Source organism: Labrus bergylta, chromosome 8 (genome assembly GCF_963930695.1).
Source record: "Labrus bergylta chromosome 8, fLabBer1.1, whole genome shotgun sequence".
Classification (NCBI taxonomy): domain Eukaryota; kingdom Metazoa; phylum Chordata; class Actinopteri; order Labriformes; family Labridae; genus Labrus; species Labrus bergylta.
The window spans coordinates 14,811,902-14,835,393 of record NC_089202.1 but is presented as its reverse complement, the minus strand read 5'-3'; the positions used below and the strand labels follow the sequence as shown (position 1 = coordinate 14,835,393).

General features: G+C 41.6%; 1 protein-coding gene across 2 annotated transcripts in view; it reads right to left on the bottom strand.

The window, feature by feature from the left end:
* Positions 1 to 322: 322 nt before the first annotated feature.
* Positions 323 to 23,492, bottom strand: part of si:ch73-22o12.1 (nectin-2) — a 77,923-nt gene continuing 54,753 nt past the window's right edge. The window contains exons 7-10 of one of the 2 annotated variants that reach the window (XM_020649130.3): positions 3,743 to 3,869; positions 3,506 to 3,563; positions 3,294 to 3,380; positions 323 to 2,087 (exon numbers count right to left, since the gene is read on the bottom strand). In XM_020649130.3, the coding sequence (XP_020504786.2) occupies positions 1,881 to 2,087; positions 3,294 to 3,380; positions 3,506 to 3,563; positions 3,743 to 3,869 (479 nt within the window). In that variant the 3' untranslated portion in view covers positions 323 to 1,880. The remainder of the gene's footprint in view (positions 2,088 to 3,293; positions 3,381 to 3,505; positions 3,564 to 3,742; positions 3,870 to 23,492) is intronic. The other variant, XM_020649132.3, reaches the window with a different exon arrangement.

Here is a 23,492-nt window from a genome sequence, read left to right as displayed (position 1 = left end):
GTACTGCAGCTGCAGTCTGATAGCGCTATCTTTTGCCTTTACTGCCCGTTATCATGTTTAGATTTCTTTAGACAGATGTGTCTATAAGGTGCTGATAGTAACTTGTAAATGAGGCATTACATTTCCCCAAGAATGACGTGTTTTCTGTATCAAATGTAGGCATGTGTCTGAGTCACGACTGAAGCTCTCTGGTGGGTTAAGCCCTCCTTTGCTTTCAGTCCATACTGCTACCCTATGGCCAAATGGTGGAAATACAACTTGACAAATAAAGCTGCACAAAATAGAGAAATGGATAAATCCAGGTAATCAGCTTTAACCAGACCACAGTATAAATGTTTATTGAATCAACATCTCTCAAGATAATTTACAACACAGTCCAGGAATAAAACAGATTAAAACCAAATAAAAAAAATCACTGAAAGAAAAACTACATCACATTTCTCGAAAGGCTATCTGATAATAAAAGAAAGTGGTTGGCACTAACACAGTTTGGGTGTATAATAAACAAAACTCTGACCTGTTTAACCCCTGACCCTGATAATGGACACACAAATCAGTATACTAACAGGCTCTGTGTCAACCTCTTGGAAGATGAGAAAGAACTATTTAATCCCCCACTAGGGAGATGAACTGAAACAGATTCATGGACTTAATCCAGATTTACCCTAATCCATCTGGGCATGCTGGACGGACAATGTGAATAATAGAAGAAAAAACAAACAGGAACACAAGTTTGCAGTTCTTTAAAGTAACAGATAACCTCCAAAATACAGCACTTTGAATACGATAAAGAAGAGCTTCACTATGGCTCTAATGATAGATTGTTGCAAGTAAAAAAAATATATAATATAACAGCTAGAAAGCTACAGGTCAGACAAAGTTTGATCATTCTTTAGCTGTTAAGGTCTGTTTCCTTCAACCCGACAGTGAGCTTTGTTACAGAGGTTTCTGAATAAGGCAGATGCAGAAGACATAAGTAATAAAAATAATAAAAAAAAACCCACTTAAATCAAACACAAACATTAACATAAATATAGGATTGCTCCAGCAATTAACCCCCCTGGCTGCAGTTTTACGCCCTGATGTCGTCACGGTCTGTGAGTCTCGTCTCGGCCTGATTAACTGCTGCTAATAGCGTCTCCACAGAGCGCCTGCTATACAACGACTCCATGCCAGCTGAGTTTGGAAACCAACATCAGCCGTCTGACACGACTAGACAGAGATAACATGCAGCGCCATATTGTGCTTCTGTTAACCAAACATGTCAGTAACCATAAGGTGTGTCACAGCTTTTCATTCCATAATGCAAGCCAGCTCAGTGTTGCAGCAAACATCTGGTTCAACTCTGCAACTGGGTGCTTAAAAATGTGTTTGCGATGTATGATGTAATATTTAACAGCAGGCATATGGTATTTAAAACCTCATCAATTTCAATTATTCCACCATTTCAGAATGATGATTGCATTATATTCAAGCAGCTGTAAGTCTACAGTGCATTAGCAGCCTTTGTGTCTTGCTGGCCAAAGCTAATTAAGTTTAAAAATGTAATGAAAAGAGTAACACACATCTAAACCTGACTATTTCAGAGTCCTGACTATAAGTGACATGATCACAGATGAATATTCTTTTACAAAAATGAAAAATGGTCTTCGCAGCACAGACTTGAAATTCAGAGCTAAGCATAAAATGTTCACATTATGTCCTTACACTCTCCCTCCACAGAGCTCAATCTATTTCTGTCTCATAAAGCCTGCAGTAATGTTCACTCACCCAGGCTCACACACACACACACGCGCACACACACACACACACACACACACACACACACACACACACACACACACACACACACAAATGCACATCTACTCCTCCGTGTCTTCTCACACAAACATGGCGGACGACACAAAGCTTTCCCCGCGGTTGACATTGGGGGCCTGGTGATAGTCCTGAGGGCTGCCATCTCTGCGCATGTAAGGAGGCGGGACCTCATTGTTTCTGGGATCATCCCAGCCAGAGGGGGCAGCAGAGTAATAATGCTCCCTGTCCTCTACACCATCATCCTCCTCATCATGGTAGGTATCCAGGTCCTGACAGAAACAAGAGAATAGGAAGTTTTTATCTGAGGTCTATGTAAAAAAAATAGTGTGGATCTATTTTATTATTATTTTTATTTTTTTAAGATTTAATTTTGAGCTTTTTGAGCCTTTATTTGAGAGATAGGACAGAGTCAGAAATCAGGGAGACAGAGAGTGGGGAACGACATGCAGGAAAGGAGCCACAGGTCGGATTTGAACCTGGGCCGCCCACATGGAAGACTACAGCTTCCAGCGCTGATTTAGCAAAATTATTTTTAAAAACTTTTTTTTCAGTTTAGGTTTTTTTTCCTTTCATTCTTTAAAAAGTGTAATAAATGATTCAGCAACTCTCCAAATATTTCAGATGATCAGACTTTAAACACTGTAATAATTTCAATTCATACCAAACAGTAACAACCCTGGCTTGTTACTGTTATTGTGTCATTTTCATCTTATGTGTGTTTTCTATCACTGCTGCAGTCTGGCACTGACACACCATAACCAGCCGTTTTAACAAAGTCCTGACAGTAGAAACTCGTTTGTTTTCATACTTCTGATTAACTTTGAAATAGATTGATGATTTATTGGAAAGTCACTACTCAGCAAAAACATTGCAGCTTGGTCTCTGTTTTTCTAATTTCACTGTAGATGTGATATTGAAATGTTGAAACTTATCCTCAATTATTCATGAATTCACAAGATGACTACAGTTGACATTAATGATTTTCTCCCAGATTATGCAACAAGCACAGTTGTTACCTAAACACTGCATAATGTTTTTAATTGTCATTTGTGGATTGGTTGCATAACTTACATTTGAATGCTGCTCTTTAACAGTAGGACAACAAAGCTTAATGAGGAAGTACAGACCAGCTGTTGAGCACTGCGGGGCTGTGGTTGTATTTACATAATAATTCAAACTGTTACATAATGAATATTGTTCTTACAGTAAGAGTACTGTACTTTGTAAAAAAAGGACAGTTTAAAATTGTATTTTTGTTATGTACACTATCTAATAAAAACCACAAACAACCACAGATAACTCGGTGAGTAGGCTGGTCAGATGAAGGTATGGTGAACTGGACATGCACTGTGTGATCACACAATGCTCCATGCTCTGTGTGGGTTCTTGAAGTCGTAAAAAGACCCCGCAATAAATAATGTACATCTTTGTTGCAGGATTGAGGGTCTGCATTTTTAACCAACCCATTCCCTTACTGTGACTGGCTCGACGCTCTGGGTAGAGTAGTATTGATCCGTCAGAGGTCTGTCTTCGACCACAGGGGCAGGAGCCGTGTTCACCTGCTGAGGACACACACATCAGTCAGCATGTTACAGCATTTATAATCCAATCTAGCATTTTTACTATGGTTCAGAAAAAGTTACACAATTATGGGGTTCATAATTGTGTTCTCCTGATGGTGACTCACCCTGCCAGCAGAGCTGTTGGTCTTCTTAGGGGGAGGGGGTTTGTATTTGGGTGGACCACTGCAACATAAACACACAGATCTCCAGTGAGTCACAAATAGTAACGCACACATCCATTTCCTCAAAAAGGAACAATTTACACATAAAAGAAAATATAAATGACCAAAAGCACATGTAAAGTCAACTGATATCAAAGTAGATTTAACTATGTACCGTAATGTTGTCACACAGATACTCACTCTTTCTGGTCACGGTGTTTGCGGTACATCGCTATGGCTGTTCCAATTATGGCCAAAAGTATAATGACACCAATGAGAGCTCCTATGATGCTGCCTGTAGTCGCACCCTTCTCAGGAAGACGAGTGCCTGAAAATAGTAAAGGAGAAAAAACAGCGTTAGACCAACTTGGTATTAAAATGACACAGCTTCATTCCTTTTTTAAAACACAGCCTTACTGTTCTTATATTATTTACCACAATGGATCACAAGCTTTAAGCCTTCTGGACACTCATAAAGCATGACTGCTTGGATATTTTTACAACATATTGTTATAACACGAAGCTTTGGGCAGTTTCACCAGTGATTCAGATTTTAAAATATCTGCTTTCCTGAATTTTTCTATAAAATAAAGAAACTGTTTGGCATTATGATACATATGTTGAAGTTAGTGCAACACTTAGAATAAGACTTACAATAATCAGTTCTACCCTCATTTCTGTGCTTCAGATAAACTGGCAGACAGCAGCTTTTTAGCTTAGCTTTGCACAAAGATTAAGAACAGGTGAACAACCTGGCTCAGTCCAATAATAACAGCTATCTAAAGCTGTTTTCACATATGCTCTCCTAAAAATTTATAGAGAATTTTAAAGAGGACCGCGATCTGGTTGTTTACACACGCACACCTCAGGGTCGAGGTTATCCCGCTCTGAGGGGTGGGCGGGGAAATGTCCTGAGACATAAAAAGAACGATGCAGAAGTGGTGGACAAAGCAACAGAGTCCACTATAAGGTGCTATAATGAGCATATTTGCCTTTACATCAATGCTAAGTGTAGTTTGACAGAAACAAAATATCCACAAAAGAGTGGAGAAGAACATCCTGGTCACCACCCCGTTCCAATCACTCAAAGTGAATTTTCCTGATTATATCCTTCTACGTTCTCACATCTGCTCACTTGGACTTTCAGAGGAAAAAAATACAACGGGACTAGCAGGAGAAACTGCGTGAGCTGCATTTATTGGCGTTCACACGTGCAGCTCACCCAACAAAGTTGATTTTTTCAGAAGTTTTGTGCAGGTGTGAAAGCCTTGTACCAGAACCTCTAAAGTGCAATCATTTATATTTCATGCTTCTTTGTTTTATCCATACAGAAGTGGTGGAACTGACCACTGCCACTGAAGGGGAAACACTCCGCTTTTTAAGAATACAGGGCCATAATTAAATAACTTGAAAGTCACCAAGAAATCAATATGTATGTATACTTTCGAAAATGGTATACAGCATTGCATAAGGATAATGTGTTTGTATTCAGCAAATAAGTTACATAAGGAGCATACAGGATGTCTCTTACTGTTTGCTTTCTTAGTTTCATTTGTTTGTTCTTTATTTATGATAATGTGCGGGTTTAGACCTTTGTATGCATATTTACAATGTGTAAAGCACAATAAATATGATTATAAACAAATTATTCAAATAAAAAGTGAAGGAATAAATAATTGCTGTTGTGTAACAAATGGCAGTGGTGTCAACCTTCTCAAAGACGAGTAGCCAAATGTTTTGGGGATGCAGCCTTGAGTTCAGAATTCTTAGTAACGGTATGTGTTCCTAAAGTCAAGAATGACCCTACATGCTGCAATAAAAGTAAAAAACCACAGAAGAACAAAAGTAAAAAAAAAAACATTGATTTAACAAGCATCAGAAAAAGTTGTATAGTGTAAGACTGCCAGTGAGGTAAATGTGTACCCCTCACTGTAGACCCATGACTAAGGGTAGCCTATTAAAAAGTGTGAGTGTGAAGGTGTGTGTGCAACAACGGTGAGGTACAGAAAGGGTCTTGATTACAGTGTTGAGTCACATGGGTGATTAAAACAAACCAGAGGAATCATGCAGAGGTTCCACTAATGAACCATGACCACACTGAACATGAACTGACGCGCACACATACACACGCGCACACATACACACGCGCGCGCACACACGCACACGCGCACACACGCACACACACATACACACACAGTGTTTACTGAAGGTGCAGCTTTGCTCATTATCCCCCTGTATTCCCAGGGGATTATGCTAATGAGGGGGTGGTAAAGGGCAGAGAGGATCTGAAGCTCGTTAGATGAGACCAAACTCTGGTCGCAGTAATTGGAAGGGTCGTGATTGAATGTTGTTAGTCCCCTAATTACAATTCTCCTCGAACAATCGACTACTTTGAATTTCCCCCTAAAATTATTTCCATTCTTTCTCACACACAAAGTGTCCTAATGATCATCTCTTCCCATTACTTGTTACAACCCAGAACATCTTCTCTCAGCAGTGACCCCTACATGTTCCCTCGGCTACAATAGCTTTGCTTTTCTTCTTTTTTATGCTTTTCATTACACTGCGCAATACCAAAAGCCTGCATCTTACAGTCTGCCATCTACACAATGGGCTTTACAAACATTCACTTTAGGTCCTGTTATTATAATTTAAGCTTTTTGCTGTGCTTGATTGAAGACTGGAAAATAGGAACCAGGGAATGACATAATCAAACACTAGAAACGTAGAAAGTTAATAAGAACCTTCAGTATGAACAGCACTGTGTGCACCTTCATCTGCACAGTCACAACAGTAATCACTGAGCCTCCAGCTCTTTAATGTTGGAAAAAAAAAGTTCCCAAGATAAAATACACAGAAAATCTTCTTTTGATGGGGTGAACTGAGTTAATTATGTTGTTTGGATGTATTCTGTTGGGTACAAATAAGTTTCACATTGTTTTTTCCCCTGACGCAAAACTTCAGTTTGCTCCTATCAGGGGACCAGAACCAACATGTAGTGCCCTCATTGCATTTAAAGTAGTTCTTAGTGTCTAAAGACTACACTACCACAGCACTCAGACAGGGAATGAGGGTGTGTTTGATTTTTAGATTACAACACAAATTATACCGTGTCTTTGTTGAACGCCAACAGCAGCTTTCTTAGCCAAACACATGACAATTCATTTATCTTTGCAGAAAATCCATTTCAACAGAATGCGTTTAATTATCTGTTCATATCACCCATCAGTAGATTTACTGTCAGGTCTTTAATGTTTTCCAACACTTCTGTAATAAAGAAAGAGGACAAGCAGTTATTATGCTGGAGGGGGAAACTGAGGCTGAGCTGCAGGAAATTAAAACTAATTATTCATTCAACCATCTTAAAAGTGTCTAACGGGAAGCTTGTAAAACACGCTTTTGTTTCAGTTCAACCATAAAATGCTGTCTTTTACATTTATGACTCTGGGTGGTAAAAGAACAAAAAAATGTAACTTTAAATGAAACGATGCTGAATAATTAGTCAGATATTTTACAAGGACTGTCATGGAGGCGGCTGAAGGGCGTTTGCAGTCAAGTCCTGATGCTTCTTCAGAGTGAGTGTTTTGCATTGAGGAACTGCGAGGGAGTTATTTGCACAGAATACTAAATATATATACACTTCTTAAACTTGGCCGTGTTCATGAGAATTCTAGTTACAGAGATGGACTGGATGCGAAATAAGCTGGCATATACACCCTCTGTCACACCTCCAACTGTTGCGACTGAAATTTGGCATCAGACACAGACATCTAAATCACAAATATGTACATCTATGTTGTGTCAATTGTCTGCCACAGGGTGGTGCTGTGTCTCTTTAAAAGCGAAACACTGCGCAGCTTCAGTACACATTCATTCACTCTGACACCAATACCTGCCTTGTCTTTCAAGTAGGTTTTCTGTGTTATTGCTTCCTCATTCCAATGCCATGTCTGTTTATTCTCACACCACCCCCCTCCCCCTCTTTTTTGCTGCTTTTTTTTCTTTTTTAAACTCTGTTGAGACCCCCAGTGTTCCTTTTGCCTTTTCTTATCACACGGTGTCATTAACCAGGCAGAGTGATTCTCACTCAGCAGGTTTCAGGTAGAAAGCTGCTCCAGCTGCTCTGATAACCTCTGATAGAGAAGAGAAGAGAGCTGCAGAAAAAAAAAAGAGGCCAATTTGGAGGATTGAGGTGCGGTGCGTTTGTGTGAATGACTTGACTCGAGAGCTTGCCCTCTGTGTTGGCCCTGGACGGCAGCCATGTCTTGCGCTAATGAAATATCCCAGACAGAAAGAGAGAGAGAGAGAAAGAGAGAGAGAGTACGTGTACCGTACGTCTGCTAGGCCTGCTTAAATCTCTGTAGCGATTTGCCAAGGACATGTACTACACACACAGATATTACATAAATCCCATACACTAAAACAAACTAAATACACATCCATGTATTAAGAAGCATCTGGCATCCTCCACTGTAACCTCAGTCTGACACATTTTCACAAACATGGTTGTCTGCAGCTTGCCTTTGCCCTGGTGTCATTCTTTTCCAGATAAACATCTTACGCACACACACACACACACAACTATTTAAACATTAATATAAACGCAGAAATAAAGTGCTCAAAGATAATAACACCAAATTTATTTCAGCAGAGCCCCGAGGCACAGAGAAGTCAGTATTTCCAAGCTGTTTTATTTATCTTCACCGAGAATGAGGAGATGGTCCACAGTTCAAACTCAGTTAAAAGGTCAGCTCGAAATCTGTCAGCAGATCAATGCAAGAGACCATCCAGCTAGATACACATCTATCCCCTCCTATATGGGAGCCTTCCATTGCTCACCTCGGTCAGTCAACCATAGACCAGTGCTCTCCCACGAGGCACAGAGGAGGAGGAGGGAGCGGAGGACGAGGAAATGAGGCTGGATGGTTGGCTGAAACTATCTTGAAATTACCGCAGAACCATTTCAGCGAGGTTGAAAATACCACCAGAATCTCTAGAGCTTTGAGATGCATGGCTGAGTACAGGCCAGTGGCGTGATTTTCTTTTTCTTTAGTTTGACTTTTTATCACTTCATTTACTGTCTGCTTTCAGAGGAAGAGGAAAGGAAATTCAGGAGACAGATCAACACTCTTTTTAAAACGTCATGTGAGTCACTGACAGGAAAAAGCTGAAATGAGGATAGAGTGCTCAGCGAAAGAAGGTTCGTTGACAGATGAGTCAAGTTGTGGAGTCGATCAGTGGAGTTTGGTCGAGAATGACATTGAGGGGGAGAGAGAGAGGAAGTGAAAGGAATCAAAACAAGAAAAAAATAGGAGGGTGAGGCAGCAGGAAGAGCCCAGTGAGATGAAGGCTGTGATTAAGACGCTGGCTTCTGAAGGGATTTCCCGGCTGCTGCTGCCGCCTCAAACTGGCTGATCACACACTGAGGGGATGAAGGCGAGAGCGCTGAGACAAAGATCTCCCATCCCGCTCTTTTCCACTCAATACCTGTTCTCTCTTCCTGTGTGTTTACGCTGCTCCCTGAAGGGATTAAGGTTAACATGCTTGGCTATCCTCAGCTTCCCTGCGCAGGGCCATGGCTTTTGCTGCATTTATCTCTGCCTCCTCCCTCTCTTTTCTTCCATCCATCCATCCATCCATCCATCTTTTTTTCACTTCCATCATCCCTCTCTCCTGTCATCCTCACTCCGTCACGAGTGTAATTTGGTATTCGCTTGTTTGGCCTGGTAATACGACAGCTCAAATCTGCAGCGTCTCCCTCTGCATCTCTTATCTGCTGTGCCTAACGAGAGGAGATAAGCCTGTTTTTATTACCCTCCCTGACCTCTCCTACAAATCTGAGCAAACACACAACATGTGCACACACACACACACACCTATGCACGTTTTTGCTACCCTGAATACCTGCTAGACAACCTCCAAAAACAAAAACAAAAATCTACTGTAGGTCCAGTGGAGAAGAGGTTGAGATGTACATGTGGCTGGTCTTGGCTTAAGAGATTAGTAGGCCGCTGGTCACTAGGAACACAATCCCGCTGCAGCAGCTGATCAAATTCATTCCTAATGGGTTAGCTCGACTCTCTTAAAAAGGGACAGTTGACCAAAAATATCCACGGTCAGCTCAGGGGGTGGCGGCCTTAGCCATGTGGTGCTGATGTTGTGGGATTGACCCGCTTGTGAATTTCACTGCGTGTCATCTTTTGGCTCTTTCTCTCTCTCGCTATCAAGTCACCCTGAAGTACGCTTTTGAGAAGAAAAAAAATGTCTACCTATTTATACAAACCCACAGTGTTTGATCACGCCAACACTATTGATGCTTTCAAAGGAGCAACTATATATTTTTTGATTTAGTATTCTCTTTAAATACTGGGGAGTTTGTCTTGCTTGTTTTCGAGACATCACTGGAAGTTTCAGCAGAGGCTTGTTGTCAGTGCAAAGTCTGAATATAACGAGACAAACCAGTTTCACAGAAATTCAAGTCTTCTAAACTGGCTGGCTTTAGAGAGAAAACACACACACACACACACACACACACACACACACACACACACACTAGGCTAGCAGAGTCACAGCAGAGTGCCTGGAGATGAGATTAGGACCGAATGAATTGATGGTCTCTGAAAGAGATTAAGATAAAACACAGTACATGTAATCTCATTGCTCACTAAAAGAAAAGAAAAAGCCCAGCCTATATTTTCTGAGGTTAAACGCACACCTTATACATCCATCTACAGTATTGAAGCTTTCACTCAATGTGACCTGCAGAATGCTCTGGAAATACAGTAACCCAATAATCAACGCATAGATAAGTACACAGAATGAAGTGAGGAGGAGGAGGAGAAGGAGGGGATGAAAGAAGGTTAGAAAAAGAAGAAAAATAGTGGCTTTACTTAGAAGGTACACACATAAGCTGCAGGCCTGAATACACACACACACACACACTTAAATTATTCACAATCAAGGCCATAGTGTTGAGTGCTGCAGCTACCTCTGACATTAATTGGCAGTAGAGGACCTGATACACCCACTGCCACTATCACCATCTCCATCAGCGTCATTCAACAATCACTGCACTCATGATAACGTTTCAATTCATGTCTGTACAAAACAAATCAGACCTAATTGATTGTGCTTGTTCAGACAACACAACCCGCTGAGCGCCTCTGAGAGGACAGACTCTTTGGATTTGTCTGAAGGAAGTGTTGACTTGTGCGTGTGTGTGTGTTTGTGATGCTGCCGAGGTCTTTTTTTTTTTCCTTCAGTTTGGGCAGATCAGTAGTGCTGGTCATTTCTAATCTACTGTGAATCCGGAGCTCAACCTCATACGTTTCAACCATCTGAGGATTAAATCCGTGTCACTGACACTGTTGTCTGAGTGTGCACACTGTGCACTGAGTGGGGTTGCAACTGAATGTTAGTGTGTCTGTGTGTGTGCGTTTTGACATTTTCGAAAGCTGTGTGGACGCTTAATGTGAAAACTCTGCATGGTGCGCACAAGTGTGTGTATGATTTGGTGTGTGCATGAGTGTGTGTTAGTGTGCACAAGTGTGTGTGTGCGATGCTGTGCTCTCTCTCTCTCTCTCTCTCTCTCTCTCTCTCTCTCTCTCTCTCTCTGGGGAGACAGTGTGTTCCCTGCCACAGTGCATCAAAGCACACTCAGTTGCCTTGGGAGAAGGCAGAAACTCTCTCTCTTCAGCCCTTCCCCATCCCCTCTTCATGCCTCTATCAACCCCTCCTCTCTCCTCCATCTCTCTCTTTCCCACTCTGACAAGGTCACTGTTTGCCTCTTGCTGTCTCCCTTGTCAATATTTACAGTCCACTTTACACTGGCACCAAGGTGGCCGGCTGCAGCCAGCAGAGAAAGCCGGGCTGCATTAGCCAAATGTAGCTGTCCACTCAGCACATGAATGATCTGTTGTACTACAAGCAGCACTCTGGTTCTGCTTCTCTTCTCTCTCTCTCTTACACACACACACACACACACGGAGAGAGGACAGGAGGTAACAGGTAGAGCTGGACATGAGAAGGTACTTAACAGAGGAGTAACAAGTGCTCAAAAAGCAAAAGGAAGATTGGCCAGTTATCAGTGGCAGCATATTCAAACCAAAAACCATATTAACACTCAAATATAACATATTCAACTAATTATGACTCTTTACAGGACTATCTCAAAATCCAAGTAGATATTAAAAGCTAACAATTTTATATTAATTATTAAAATAATCTTTAAATAAAAAAAACAAAATACACACACACACCAAACACACATACACTTTTTGATTAAAGAGCATCTCTTCAGTTAAGGCTGATTTTTTCTCTTTTTTATAATAAAAATGCATTCATAATTGAACTTCATTAAACTAAAATTGCTCCTTTGTAATCACAGCTGACATGAAATGGAGATTAGTGTTTAAAGATTCAACAGAAAAACACAAAATCACCAAATAATCCAAAATAGTCTCCCTTTGAAAGTGAAGGCATTTTCTGAGAGCTGAGGAAAACACCTTTGACAACATTGAAAAACACTTGATGAAAATATGAATACTCTTATCATATTTATTTGTTAAGCTTAGAGCCAGAACAGGGTGGAAATTAGCTTAGCTTAGCATAAAGCCTGGATGCACCAGGAAACAGCTCTCCTGGCTCAGCCTGTAAGCTGTTGCAAGCTGTGGCAGGCAACTCCACACAAAACAAAACCTGACTAAATATCAAAACAAAGCAAAAACATTCTTTTTACACTTGGGTTTTGTATAAATTAAATAAATAACTTGTTTACTACTGAGCTTCAGAGGGCTTTTTTCGGGTTGGGAAAGAGCCTGTTTCTTCCTGCTGCTCTACAATAAGCTCCAAACTGCACACTGACTTGAAATGTGTTTTGATCTTCTTATCTAAGTACTATTCCTGTAAGAGTAAGAAAAATGAGAATTCAAAGGGCCTTTCAAACAGCAGCAGGTGTCCTACATTCTAAATAAGTGTAACACACACACACAGGAAAACAGGTTTGTATTTAAGCCTGAAAATAATCAGACTTAGATCACATTTACAGATTAGAAGGAGGTAAGCAGCAGCTTTAAAGGAGACTGACTTTGGAAGGTAAGCTTCCCACCAGGGTAAATACTGTAAATTACACTAAATGTTGCAGTCTGGTAATATCCAGCCACCTATTTTACCTCTCAATGCCTCTAGGCTTCCCATCCATCTCCTTGCCCTGCTTTTTTCCAGTCTCTCCTCACCCCATCATCACCCGCACCTCTCTCTCCTCCTCCTCCTCCTCCTCCTCCTCCTCCTCCTCCTCCTGTGTCACCATGGCCTGCAGGCCAGGCAGTCAGGAGCAGCTGGTGTGTTTACCTGCCCTCCTAACCACCGCTAACCTCTGGCAAGAAGGGACTCTCACCTCATTACCCACCACATACAAACTGAAACTCAACTATCCTCTTAGATTTCTCCCCTACAGCCAGGATGCTACACTGTAATAGCCTCTGTGTACTGCAGCAGTGCACTCTATCCAGCAGCTTTCAGTGCAGAAAAGTTACATATAGTGAGGGAAAAATATAACGTCTAGAACTTGGCTTCCTTTCCTTCCTCTGTCTTTTAAGCGTGGAGAGTCTGTTTCGCTCGTTTCTCGCAACTCTCGCCGACTAACATGAGAGTGCTCTTCATGTCGCCCTCTTACGAAGTTCCTCACACTGCCTGCCAGAAAATGAACAATGCAGAGAGGAAGACACATAGCTGGCGAAGGAAAGAGTGTAGAACATATAGAGAAGAACTGAGAGAATAGAAGATTTAAACTCGGGCATGGAGAGGTGGATGTGTAGGAGGGAAAAGAATGGATGACAAGACAAAGTACTGTATTTGGCAGGAAAAGTTGGACCCTAATGATGCCTTAAATGAATGGCCCCTTGTTTAAAATTTGCTATGTTCCTTTGTTGGGATAATGATTTCCTTTCAAGTGTTGTTTACCGTGTTTGTACCTGCTTTAATGTTGACCACAAGGCAGGCAGCCTTAAAGCGCCTCACACTGTGTCCTCAGAGTCCTGTAGCAGTAATAGGCCCCCTCTTCCCTCAAACTGCTTCTCATCAACTGCTGATTAATGACACACACACACACACACACACACACACACACACACACAGCCATTATGGTCCTGCATGCTCCTCCACATTCATTCACTTTCCTCTTCATCCTTCGTCCCCAGAGAGAAACCACGACAATGCATGCTGTCGAGACGCCCGAGAAGCCCACTCTCGCAAACTCGGATTCTAACGCTCATTAAGAAAGACGTTTCCTCTGTTTCCGTTCGGCTATGCATTGCTTCTGGGAGCAGGCGAACAGAAACAATGGAGTACATAAAGAGATGGGAAGGTGGAGAAGAAAGCATTCAGAATTCAATTTATCTATATGAGAGTAAAGAATGGGTTCATTAGTGCTTAAATGTGGTTGATTGGCTGCTTGGCTTAGAGTGTGTTGGGATTTATGTATCTGTAAAAAGGATGCAACCCATGTTCTGGCACAAGATGTACACATCTCCACACACAACACGGTTGAAATCTTTAGAAAGGGGAAAACAAGGAAACTGTTGTTTGCAACAAGAAATGTGTTCTTCCTTTGATTTCTGCAACTGCTGTGTACGTGTCACAATTCTCAGAGGTGATCATTGTATCTGCTGTACAGCTCTGTCAACAACACACCACACTGTTAAAACTCAAACTCATCGGCCAGCATCTCTAGACTGGAAATACAATCATAGAAAAAGTTTGCATGCAGGCGGGCACACTTGTCAAGGCCATGCACGAGGAAGAGAACAATTGCACACAGGCATCCATCTCCAAACCAATGTGCTTTGCTTCAACCCTCCCAGCATGGATGAAAGATACCAAAGTGTTACACATACATCAACTGACACCATTAAAAAGCTTGAAGCATCAATAATGAATGCTTTCTCCACCAGGTGTTGAATGCCCAATGGTTGCAGGCACAGGTTAGTAATTGAAAATGCTCTTTAATGCACTTTTTATCTGAATATTCAGATATTACCAGACATCTAATTACCTCTGCATCCAATTCTTTTCCCTTTTCAAATCCTCCCATCTCTCCCTCTGGCCAGGGGGTGTCTGTTTATCAGCGAGTGTTTGTGTTTCCGTGTGTTTCACAGCAGCAGTATTTATGTTCAGCGTTGGAGGGTGTGTTTGGTAATCAATAGTGTTTCGGTGAAGGACACTTGGGAGCAGATTGGAACCCAAATCCAAGCCGGCATGAAAGACAACATGACAGAAACACTTGCTGCTCAACCTGAAGGGGCTCAGTGTGACATCCACCCTGACTGTTTGTCAAGAACGCGCGCACACACACGTGCACGCAGCACACAACCCTTTCAGACAGACACACATCGACACTCCTGTGAACCCGTGAATGTATCTGGAAAACAGTTAAAACATTTACACACTGCTACATCAAAGCAGGCGGACTAATGAGTTATTGACCGATGAGCGTGCACACAATATATTTCACATTGTGAGGCACAAATGACGTGAGCGTTGTCCTTGTCACAGCTAAACACAATGTGCAATAATGAGTGTATATGTGTGTGCATGCCTGTGTATCTGTGTGTGTGTGTGTGTGTGTGTGTGTGTGTGTGTGTGTGTGTGTGTGTGTGTGTGTGTGTGTGTGTGTGTGTGCATGCGCAGGGCTCACGGTGTGTACACAAGTCATTATTAGAGGTTTAGTGTGTGCTCACCAGTCAGTCAGACTCTAGTCAGAGGAGTCAGCTTAAGGGCTCATAGCAGCTCCCTGAGGAGACACTAAATACCATCAGCCGTTTAAATCCATCCATGACCATTTTAAATATGCAGCACACACTCACTCCATTTTTAATAAGGGCTCTGAGCAAGACAGAGGAAGAAGAAAAGGACAGAGAGAAGACAGAGACAGGGCAAGAGAGAGAGAGAAGGAGAAATGGGGGGGGGGGGGGGGGGAGCAGACTAAAGTGGAGGCAGAGGGAGGGCGTTGAGGGAAAAGGAGGGGAGCAGAGTATGTTGCATTGATTTCTTGGCATTTTGGCACCGGCCCTGATTCGCCTGGAAAAGCCACAGATGTGTCAGAGCTGGTTAGGCACGCCAGAAGAGAGGGTACACGCATGCACACCCAACTCAAGTCACATGCATGCACATGAGTAGACAACGAACGCACATGAAAGTGCTCCTATGAAGAGAGAGAATATGCAGCACGCTCTCAAAGTGTCTGCGAGTGAGCGTGAATTACAAAAGCACCTGTGTGAAAGCCGAAGATGATGCAAGAGGTTTTGATGCCTTCCCGGGGAAAACCAGGTTTTTTTTTTTCCTCCATCAAAAGACCGTCAAAAATAGACACTATTACAGACACCTAGATGGGCAGTAAATTTCTTCTTAATCCCAGTCTTAGTTTAGCTCAAAAACCTGTCTGTTCTGCTCAGCTTTCAAAGCACACCTGACTTTGTGAAGGTGCATGCACAGCCTAGTGGAACAGCGGGGAACAGTCGGATGTACATTTGGAAGCGAGGGCGGGTGAGACATAAAGATCAAAGTCGGAGCTGGGGAGAATCAAGTGATCTTAGCTGTGAATCCATGAGCAACCTCCAGACAGACTACCTGATTAGATGGGCATCTGGGTCTTATATTCAACATAAAAAGCGAAGGGGAATATTGATGATAAAGCCTGAGGCAAAATTGTACCTAGGTCCACTTATAGCTCAAAATGTTTAAGACCTGTGTCAAATGCAGGAGATTGACTTCCATTAGGCTCACATATTCATCTATGGGTGCGTTTACTACATATTCATTAGATCATTTGATGATAAATGGCTAGGAAAATACCTGATTTTAGCCTTTTAGTAAAAATAAATTAAGAGCCAAGTATGTTTTTGATTTAAGTTCAGTTGTTCCTTTGGGGCCTTCATATTTACCTGAGTTTTTTTTTTTTTTTATCTATCTTGTTTATCAGTAAAAAGCCAAGGTTTGAGCAACAACTGTGATTACAGTTAATACTTAATCCACCGTCTATTTTTAATTAGTTGATAAAGGCCTGTAACAAAGATGTAAGAAAAGATTTTGGAATGCTATTCACATATTCAAAAATCCTAAGATTCTGTCATTAAACTGCATGTTTTGCCCGACCAAAAGCCAAAAATCAAAGACAGATTTCTAACAAAAACAGTGAGACGTACAAGGCCACACTTGCCCTTTAACACACACAATTTAGAGCCTGGATGTATGCAGTATTTGGAGAAAAAAAAAAAACTATTCCAACAGTTGACAAGCTTTTTGCTGCTGATTGACCATCATCATTAATCAAAATGTTTCTGCTAGTTACGATAATTCACAGGAGGTTGACAGCGTCACATGTAACTATAGGGATAGATTCTCCATCTTTAGTTGCAGGTTTGTATTGTTAACAGAAGAAAATGTGGCAATTAATCTTCCATACACATGTATCAACAGCTTTGTCACTGCTCATTGAACTAATGATGTAGACGACAGGTGGGAGCAGCACCTGTGTGTGAAACACTTACCACTGAGTGAGTAAATCCTATATGTCAACAGAGCTCACTCAGCAGGAATGATGTCATCCCAGTATAACAGAGCAGTGGCTCGCCTCAACAATTTCCTGCATTCTGCAAACACACACACCTAAGCAGCTCGCTCTCTGTTGCTTCAGGTGACAGGTGTGTCACAGCAGCAGCGTGGCAGGAACCTGGTGATTCCTCCAGACAGACTGAATGACCGGTTAGTCAGCTTGCCGCCTGACTCACTGACCGAGAGGAAGGGCTCACTCACCGCTGCATTTGTGGGTCCATTCTCAGAAAAGAAAAGGGTGAATATGTCACTCTGAGTTCACACAGAGTCACACGTGTGGATGCTCAGACACACCGAGACAGATAAGATTCAGATTAGACATGCTTTGTCTATCACCCTCTGTGTCACAGAGCGAACCGGTCTTGCTCCCGCCGTTCATCCGGCTGTCAGTGAAGACACAAAAGGACAGTCACACTTTCTTTGATGCACCAGTCTGGAATGTTAATCACCACAGAAACCCATTATCTTCACATCCTCTCTCTCCCTCCCTTCATTTGTCTTCCTCTCTTTTAAAAAAAAAAAAAGCTGACAAACTCGCTGCTCGTTACTAGAAAGTACCATTGTTTCATTCAGCGCACATGTAGAGGGAGACGGAGACATGAGGCGGAGGAGATAAGAGCGAAGGCGGCGGGGGAGAGAGAGAGGGGAGGCCTGCCTGACTGCTGACATAAATTGGGGATCATAAAAAGTGTCGTCTCAGAATTAATCTGCGAAGAATGAATAAAGTGAAGTACTGGGAAAGAGGTGTGTAAGTGTGTGTGTGTAGCTAAGTAGGATTGTTCCTGAATCCATAATGAAGATGCACAAATGGAAATAAACACATTACTTTCCAGTTTTCTTGATGATTGAGGTTTATGATGATGCTTCTGGACATTTATTTTTTAAAGCTGGTGTAAGTTATTAATAGTAGAGCCATGTTAGTGTGCATATAGTCTTTGTGTGTGTATGTGTGAAGATGTTGTGTGTGTCTGTGCCTCAGCTGGGACATACTCCTTGTCTCTCTATCTCGGCTGCAGCGCCTACAGGAAGTGCCACATACATCATGAATATTATGCATAAGGCTGAATGTCAACACTGATGCATAATTTTTTTCAGTAAAATGCTAAATGTCAACAAACACCAGACTCTGTTTCCACTGACCACGGGGCCTCGAAATCCCCGCAGGATATGCCCAAAGTCAGAAGTCGCAAAGCCAGCCGTCACAGCAGAACTCAAAGGCTACGACTGTACAGTACACAGATGTGGCAGCAGTGGCGGAGGAGGCGACAAGAAAGATCGGGGGACAAGAAGGGTAATGAAAGTGGATCTGAAGGAGGAGGGAGTGAGACAAGAGGGGCTTTTTCTACACTTACTTTTTTCTACTAAGAGGATGCATTTACTAAAGAAATGAAGAAATAACTACCTTTAACATGTCATTTAATTCCTCCAGATATTCTTTATGTTGCTTGAAGGCTTAATGAATATTGTTTAGAATCTTCCAGTTTAAGAAAAACTTAATGTTTTAATGTATTTTTATCATGACATTGGATACACAGTAGGTAGTATCTTTGAGATGAGATGTTCAGATCTCTACTCGTATTTGAAATAAAGTTCTTCCAAGGTTTAGGAAGTTAAAGGGGCAGTTCAGTGAAAAGTTTATCTGGATTGGGATATAGTGTAAAAAACACCTGGTGATGTTTTTTTAGGTCTCTGAGGTGCAGCTGGGAAATCTGTCCTTCTGGCACCAGCTGTCATTTGAAATAAACAGTGACGTAGTTGGAGAAGGTTTTTCAGCTTGGACTTCTATTTGACCCTTTTGGTTGAAGTATTCGACTGGCTTCATTTTGCTTCATTTCCATCATTGAAAATGGCATCCATATTATCAGACTATCTGTCTCTGGACTATATATTTCAACACGACTGAAACCCCCTCTCCAACTCATGCACACCTCAAATGCGTAAAAAAGTAGAACAAGAATTAATTTTTACATGAACAAATAGCCTACTACTATTTACAATATTTATTTGCTTTCATCAGCAACCCATTGGTCAATGCCATTACATAGTTACACATTTGATTTATCTAGTTGGCACCATCAGGTGGGATTGGGGGGCATTTTTTTGGGTGGAGCCACCAACTTAGCTAAACCAGCACCTCATATCTCCAAATGTAACTTCCATCCCACTACATTAAAGGTGAATAGAAATTATTCAGTGTCACTTAAGATGATGACATTCGATCTAAAAGTCTTTCATTTATACCAGACACTAAGAAACATAATCTATATCAGCTTTCTACCCATCTTAATGAATCTCAACACACAAATATACATGAAACATCCTGCATAAAATAAAATGTGTTGCTATAGGAAGTTCAAGCATAAAATATTAAGAAGCAATAAATACTCTATTAAGAGATGGCTCCACACAAGGAGGCGGCTCACCAGACACTTCTGTAGGTTTCAGAAAACTTTGGAATCTCTCTTGGTCCATGGAGTAAGTGAACTATATCCATATCAGCTGTACTGTTTTAGAGCTTCCTAAAAAGTAAATCTGAAACTCCTTAAACCAGGAAAAATACATTCCAAACTATCTGCAGTTCTGGATACCATAGGGAATATGTGACAAAACTTTTCTTTTTATAATTGGGGTTAAGTGACCCTTTAACATTTTCTAATATGTCTTTCATCATATCAGTACTTTATACTAGCCAGAGGGAAGAGAAAACACACAGACACGGGGGATGTGAGGACAGGAGGAAGAATAAGTGATGCAGATACATGTCTGAGACTCTTCCTCCAAGGCAGGAGACCACCAGCTGAGCTCACAGATGAAAAACTACAATATCTGTGTGGAGAGCCGGCATCGAGTATTTTGCACAGGAAAAAAATCTCCAGCAATAAAATGCAGAAATGGTTATATATAGAATTTAAATGTTTTCTTATCGCATTGAAAGTACTAAGTTTGTGCTCATAACCTTTAAGGTTGAAGGGCTGAGTAATGAGGAGCAGGACGTAGAGCCAGGCCTGCCTGAGAGGCTGCTGAATGAAGGACAGGGATGGAGAGATGGGTGAGAGAAAAAGATGGCGAGAAAGAGAGAGAGAAAGAAGAGAGAGAGAGAGAGAGAGAGATAGAGATAGAGATAGAGAGAGAGAGAGAGAGAGAAAAGAAGGAGTATGAAGGGGCTGTCATCGCATTTCTTCCCCCTCCGGCTTCCCCAGCTGTTGTTCTTGCTCCCTCTCCCAATCGCTTCTCATTGTCACTCATCCCTCAAATCACCCCTAACCACTTGTGCATCCCTCCCCCTTCCCTCTCTTCACCCTTCCTTCACTAGCTTGCTTGCTCTCTTTCTCCTCTTCTTTGCCTCTATTTCGCCATCCACACAAATGACTCAGTGAAACAGGTCAAGTGTTACAAAATTCCCCCTGAAGCTCAACCTGCCTAATACAAGGCCTGGCTCATTGCACCAAGACAAGTTATACGCTGCCTACTCACTGAGAGGGCAACTCAAACACACACACACACACACAGACACACACACACACACTCATTCACAAAGGGTCACCGCCAACACACGATGAAAATAAGTCCATAAAATGCCAACATTATTAGCATATTCATCCATAAGCATGCACGCACGCCAACTCAAACAACTAAATATTGAAAGTCATTTGACTTATTCATATTTACTAAATCCTTTGTCTTTGTTTTCCTCTAATATAACAAGCAAAGATGTCCAAAAACATTCCACTGCTTGTCATGCACAAAGTTTCTACATGGGAAAAAAACTTATAAAAGATGTGCATGTTTAAAAGAAAAGAGAAACATCACATCAATTCTATTAATAGTTCTGGAACAAAAGACAGATCTGGTATCTGGAATGAAAGATAATCTGCATCCATTTTGATAGCTGATTAACAGCAAAAGTGCTAAATCTTTGCCGGTTGCAGCATCTTCATTCTGAGGATAATAACAATATTTCATCTTATTTGATAGAAAACTGAATATCTGTTGGTTTTGATCTGCTTATATGAAAGCACAAGAAAACAAAGACATCATATTGGGTTTTGGATTTTTTTTCTTTTTTTCTGCGTTTTAAAGACCATCCAAGGAATTAAAAATGAATCTGCAGATTAATCAGTAATGAAGATAATCCTCAATTGCAGCTCTCTATATAAATACAGCAAATACTACATTATACTGCCAGTACATAAATTAGGAAGAAGCAACGTTCATAACAAACAGTGCCTTATCTCTACCTCTCCCACCTCTCCACGCTAATGAATAGCAATTGGGGGACAGAAAAGCCTCGAGCACTCAAGTAAAAGTCGTATTAAGAGGAGGACAACAGAGAGTACAGGGCCTTAAACAGAATAAATGACCGGGAAAAACTCAAGTCAACACACACACTTGCCCTTTCACACACACCATGAAAAACCTGCAACTAGATAGTACAGGATGCAAGTGGGTTTGCTCTGAAGGCAGAGTGTTGTGATATTGAAACATAACAGCTCCATATATCAGAATGGTGGGGACCTATATGGAGGATAAACGACCTATGAGCAGCACCTGGACAGTGTGTGTAATACACAGATAAATAACTAGGAACTGGAAGGTATGTGACGACACGCAGACTCCCTCACAGATCATGTTAACCTCTGAAGACAATAAACGGAAAAGAAATATGAAGATAGAACCCGCGCATGCATGTTTTTAAGAGTGCTTTTCGTCTGAATTCCCCCGGGAACAAGTCGTTTGGGAGGGTAATGACTTAGGAAAACTGAAATGTACTGGAACATAAATTAATCACAATATGGGAACTGCATTCACACACACTTTTAGCGCTATCTATTGTCTGCTGTTCATACCCCTGATGTTAGCAGACAACAAAGGGATTCCAGTTAGTACACATAATGAACAGAGTGTAATTCCTCGCTGATGTTTCCGCTCGCTGCTCCAGTTGAAAGCTGGTCAAATAGGAGGTCTGATGAACCAGTCATTACTGTCAAGGTGTCAGAGATCACATCACATTCATGTTAGTGAGAGCTATAATCGACTTGTTTTGGTAAACATTTCACGTACGGCCCCTGTGATGTCAAAAGCCATATTTGAATAACATTTAATTTCCTCCTCCAAGATAAGACCTTTTGTCCGTTCAAGACTATTTTATTCCATCTCTGCCCTAAGCTGAGAGCTAAATGGACAGGGGATGAGGGGTGCAGTCTGGCTGTGCTTTGCATGTCAATGCTGAGCCATACTCCTATTCCAACTCATTCTCTTGCTCACATTTTACACTGTAGTGCACTTCAACTGTGAGCTGGGGCTGTTACCCATGATGCCTCGGCTGTGAAGCTGTGTGACAGGCGGTGAAGCAGAAATCGGTGACAGAGGAGGGGTTCACAAGGATCCAAAGACGTACAGGCGAGTCTCTCAGCAGGTGCGACACAGTGGTCACCACATTGGTTCTGTATGACTCACACACACACACTCTCTCTCTCACACACACACACACACACACACACACACACACACACTAATAGAGGACAGGGTCTGAGAGCTCAAAGACTTAGCATCTCCGAGGAGTTTGATGTTTTGCATGCAGATTTCAGTTTCTTGGAGCATAATTAATGGGTTAAATCAATAATGCATTTCCCCTTTTAAATGATGCCTCTGGGTTCAATAACAAGTGATTGGAGATGCTTTGGAAATGAGAAAAAGAGCAGGCAGAATGATTAGAGAGGATTTCACACCCCAGGACTGGTTGGACGGCGTTGGATGCAGTCATATAGAGACACACACATAAAGACACACACACACATCGTTCCAAAACAGATTCACAACGGTCTAACATCCAGTCCGCAGCAGACAATGAGAAGATAGCAGCGTCAAAGAAGAGGACGAGCAGAAGAAGTGATTACTGGAAAAGAGATGTGGAGACGTCGTCTGTGGATATATAAAAGGAGGGGCTGACACATGCACATGAGCAAACTAAGACACACACATCTCAAACAGAGAAAGCAGAGAGGACTTGAACCCTGAAGGGGTAACGTCACTGTGGAGTGCTGATGGAGGCACACGGTTCAGACCGTTCCATCACTTCAGTATACTCTATGTACAACATGGGAGACGCAGAAATGGGAAAGAGCTGCTTAAGGACTCAATCTTATCTTTCATCAACACTAATTGAAATCGTAACGAGAACTACAAATGACTTTTCCCAAATTATGAAGCACATCAGTGTTGAGCTGTCATTGTGGAAAATGTGATGTATTTAATTTTTACAATGTCACATTAGAACAGTGACACACATCATATTCTGGTTCAGTCAATGCCCATAATAAAAGTAATACACTGTATTTAAGTA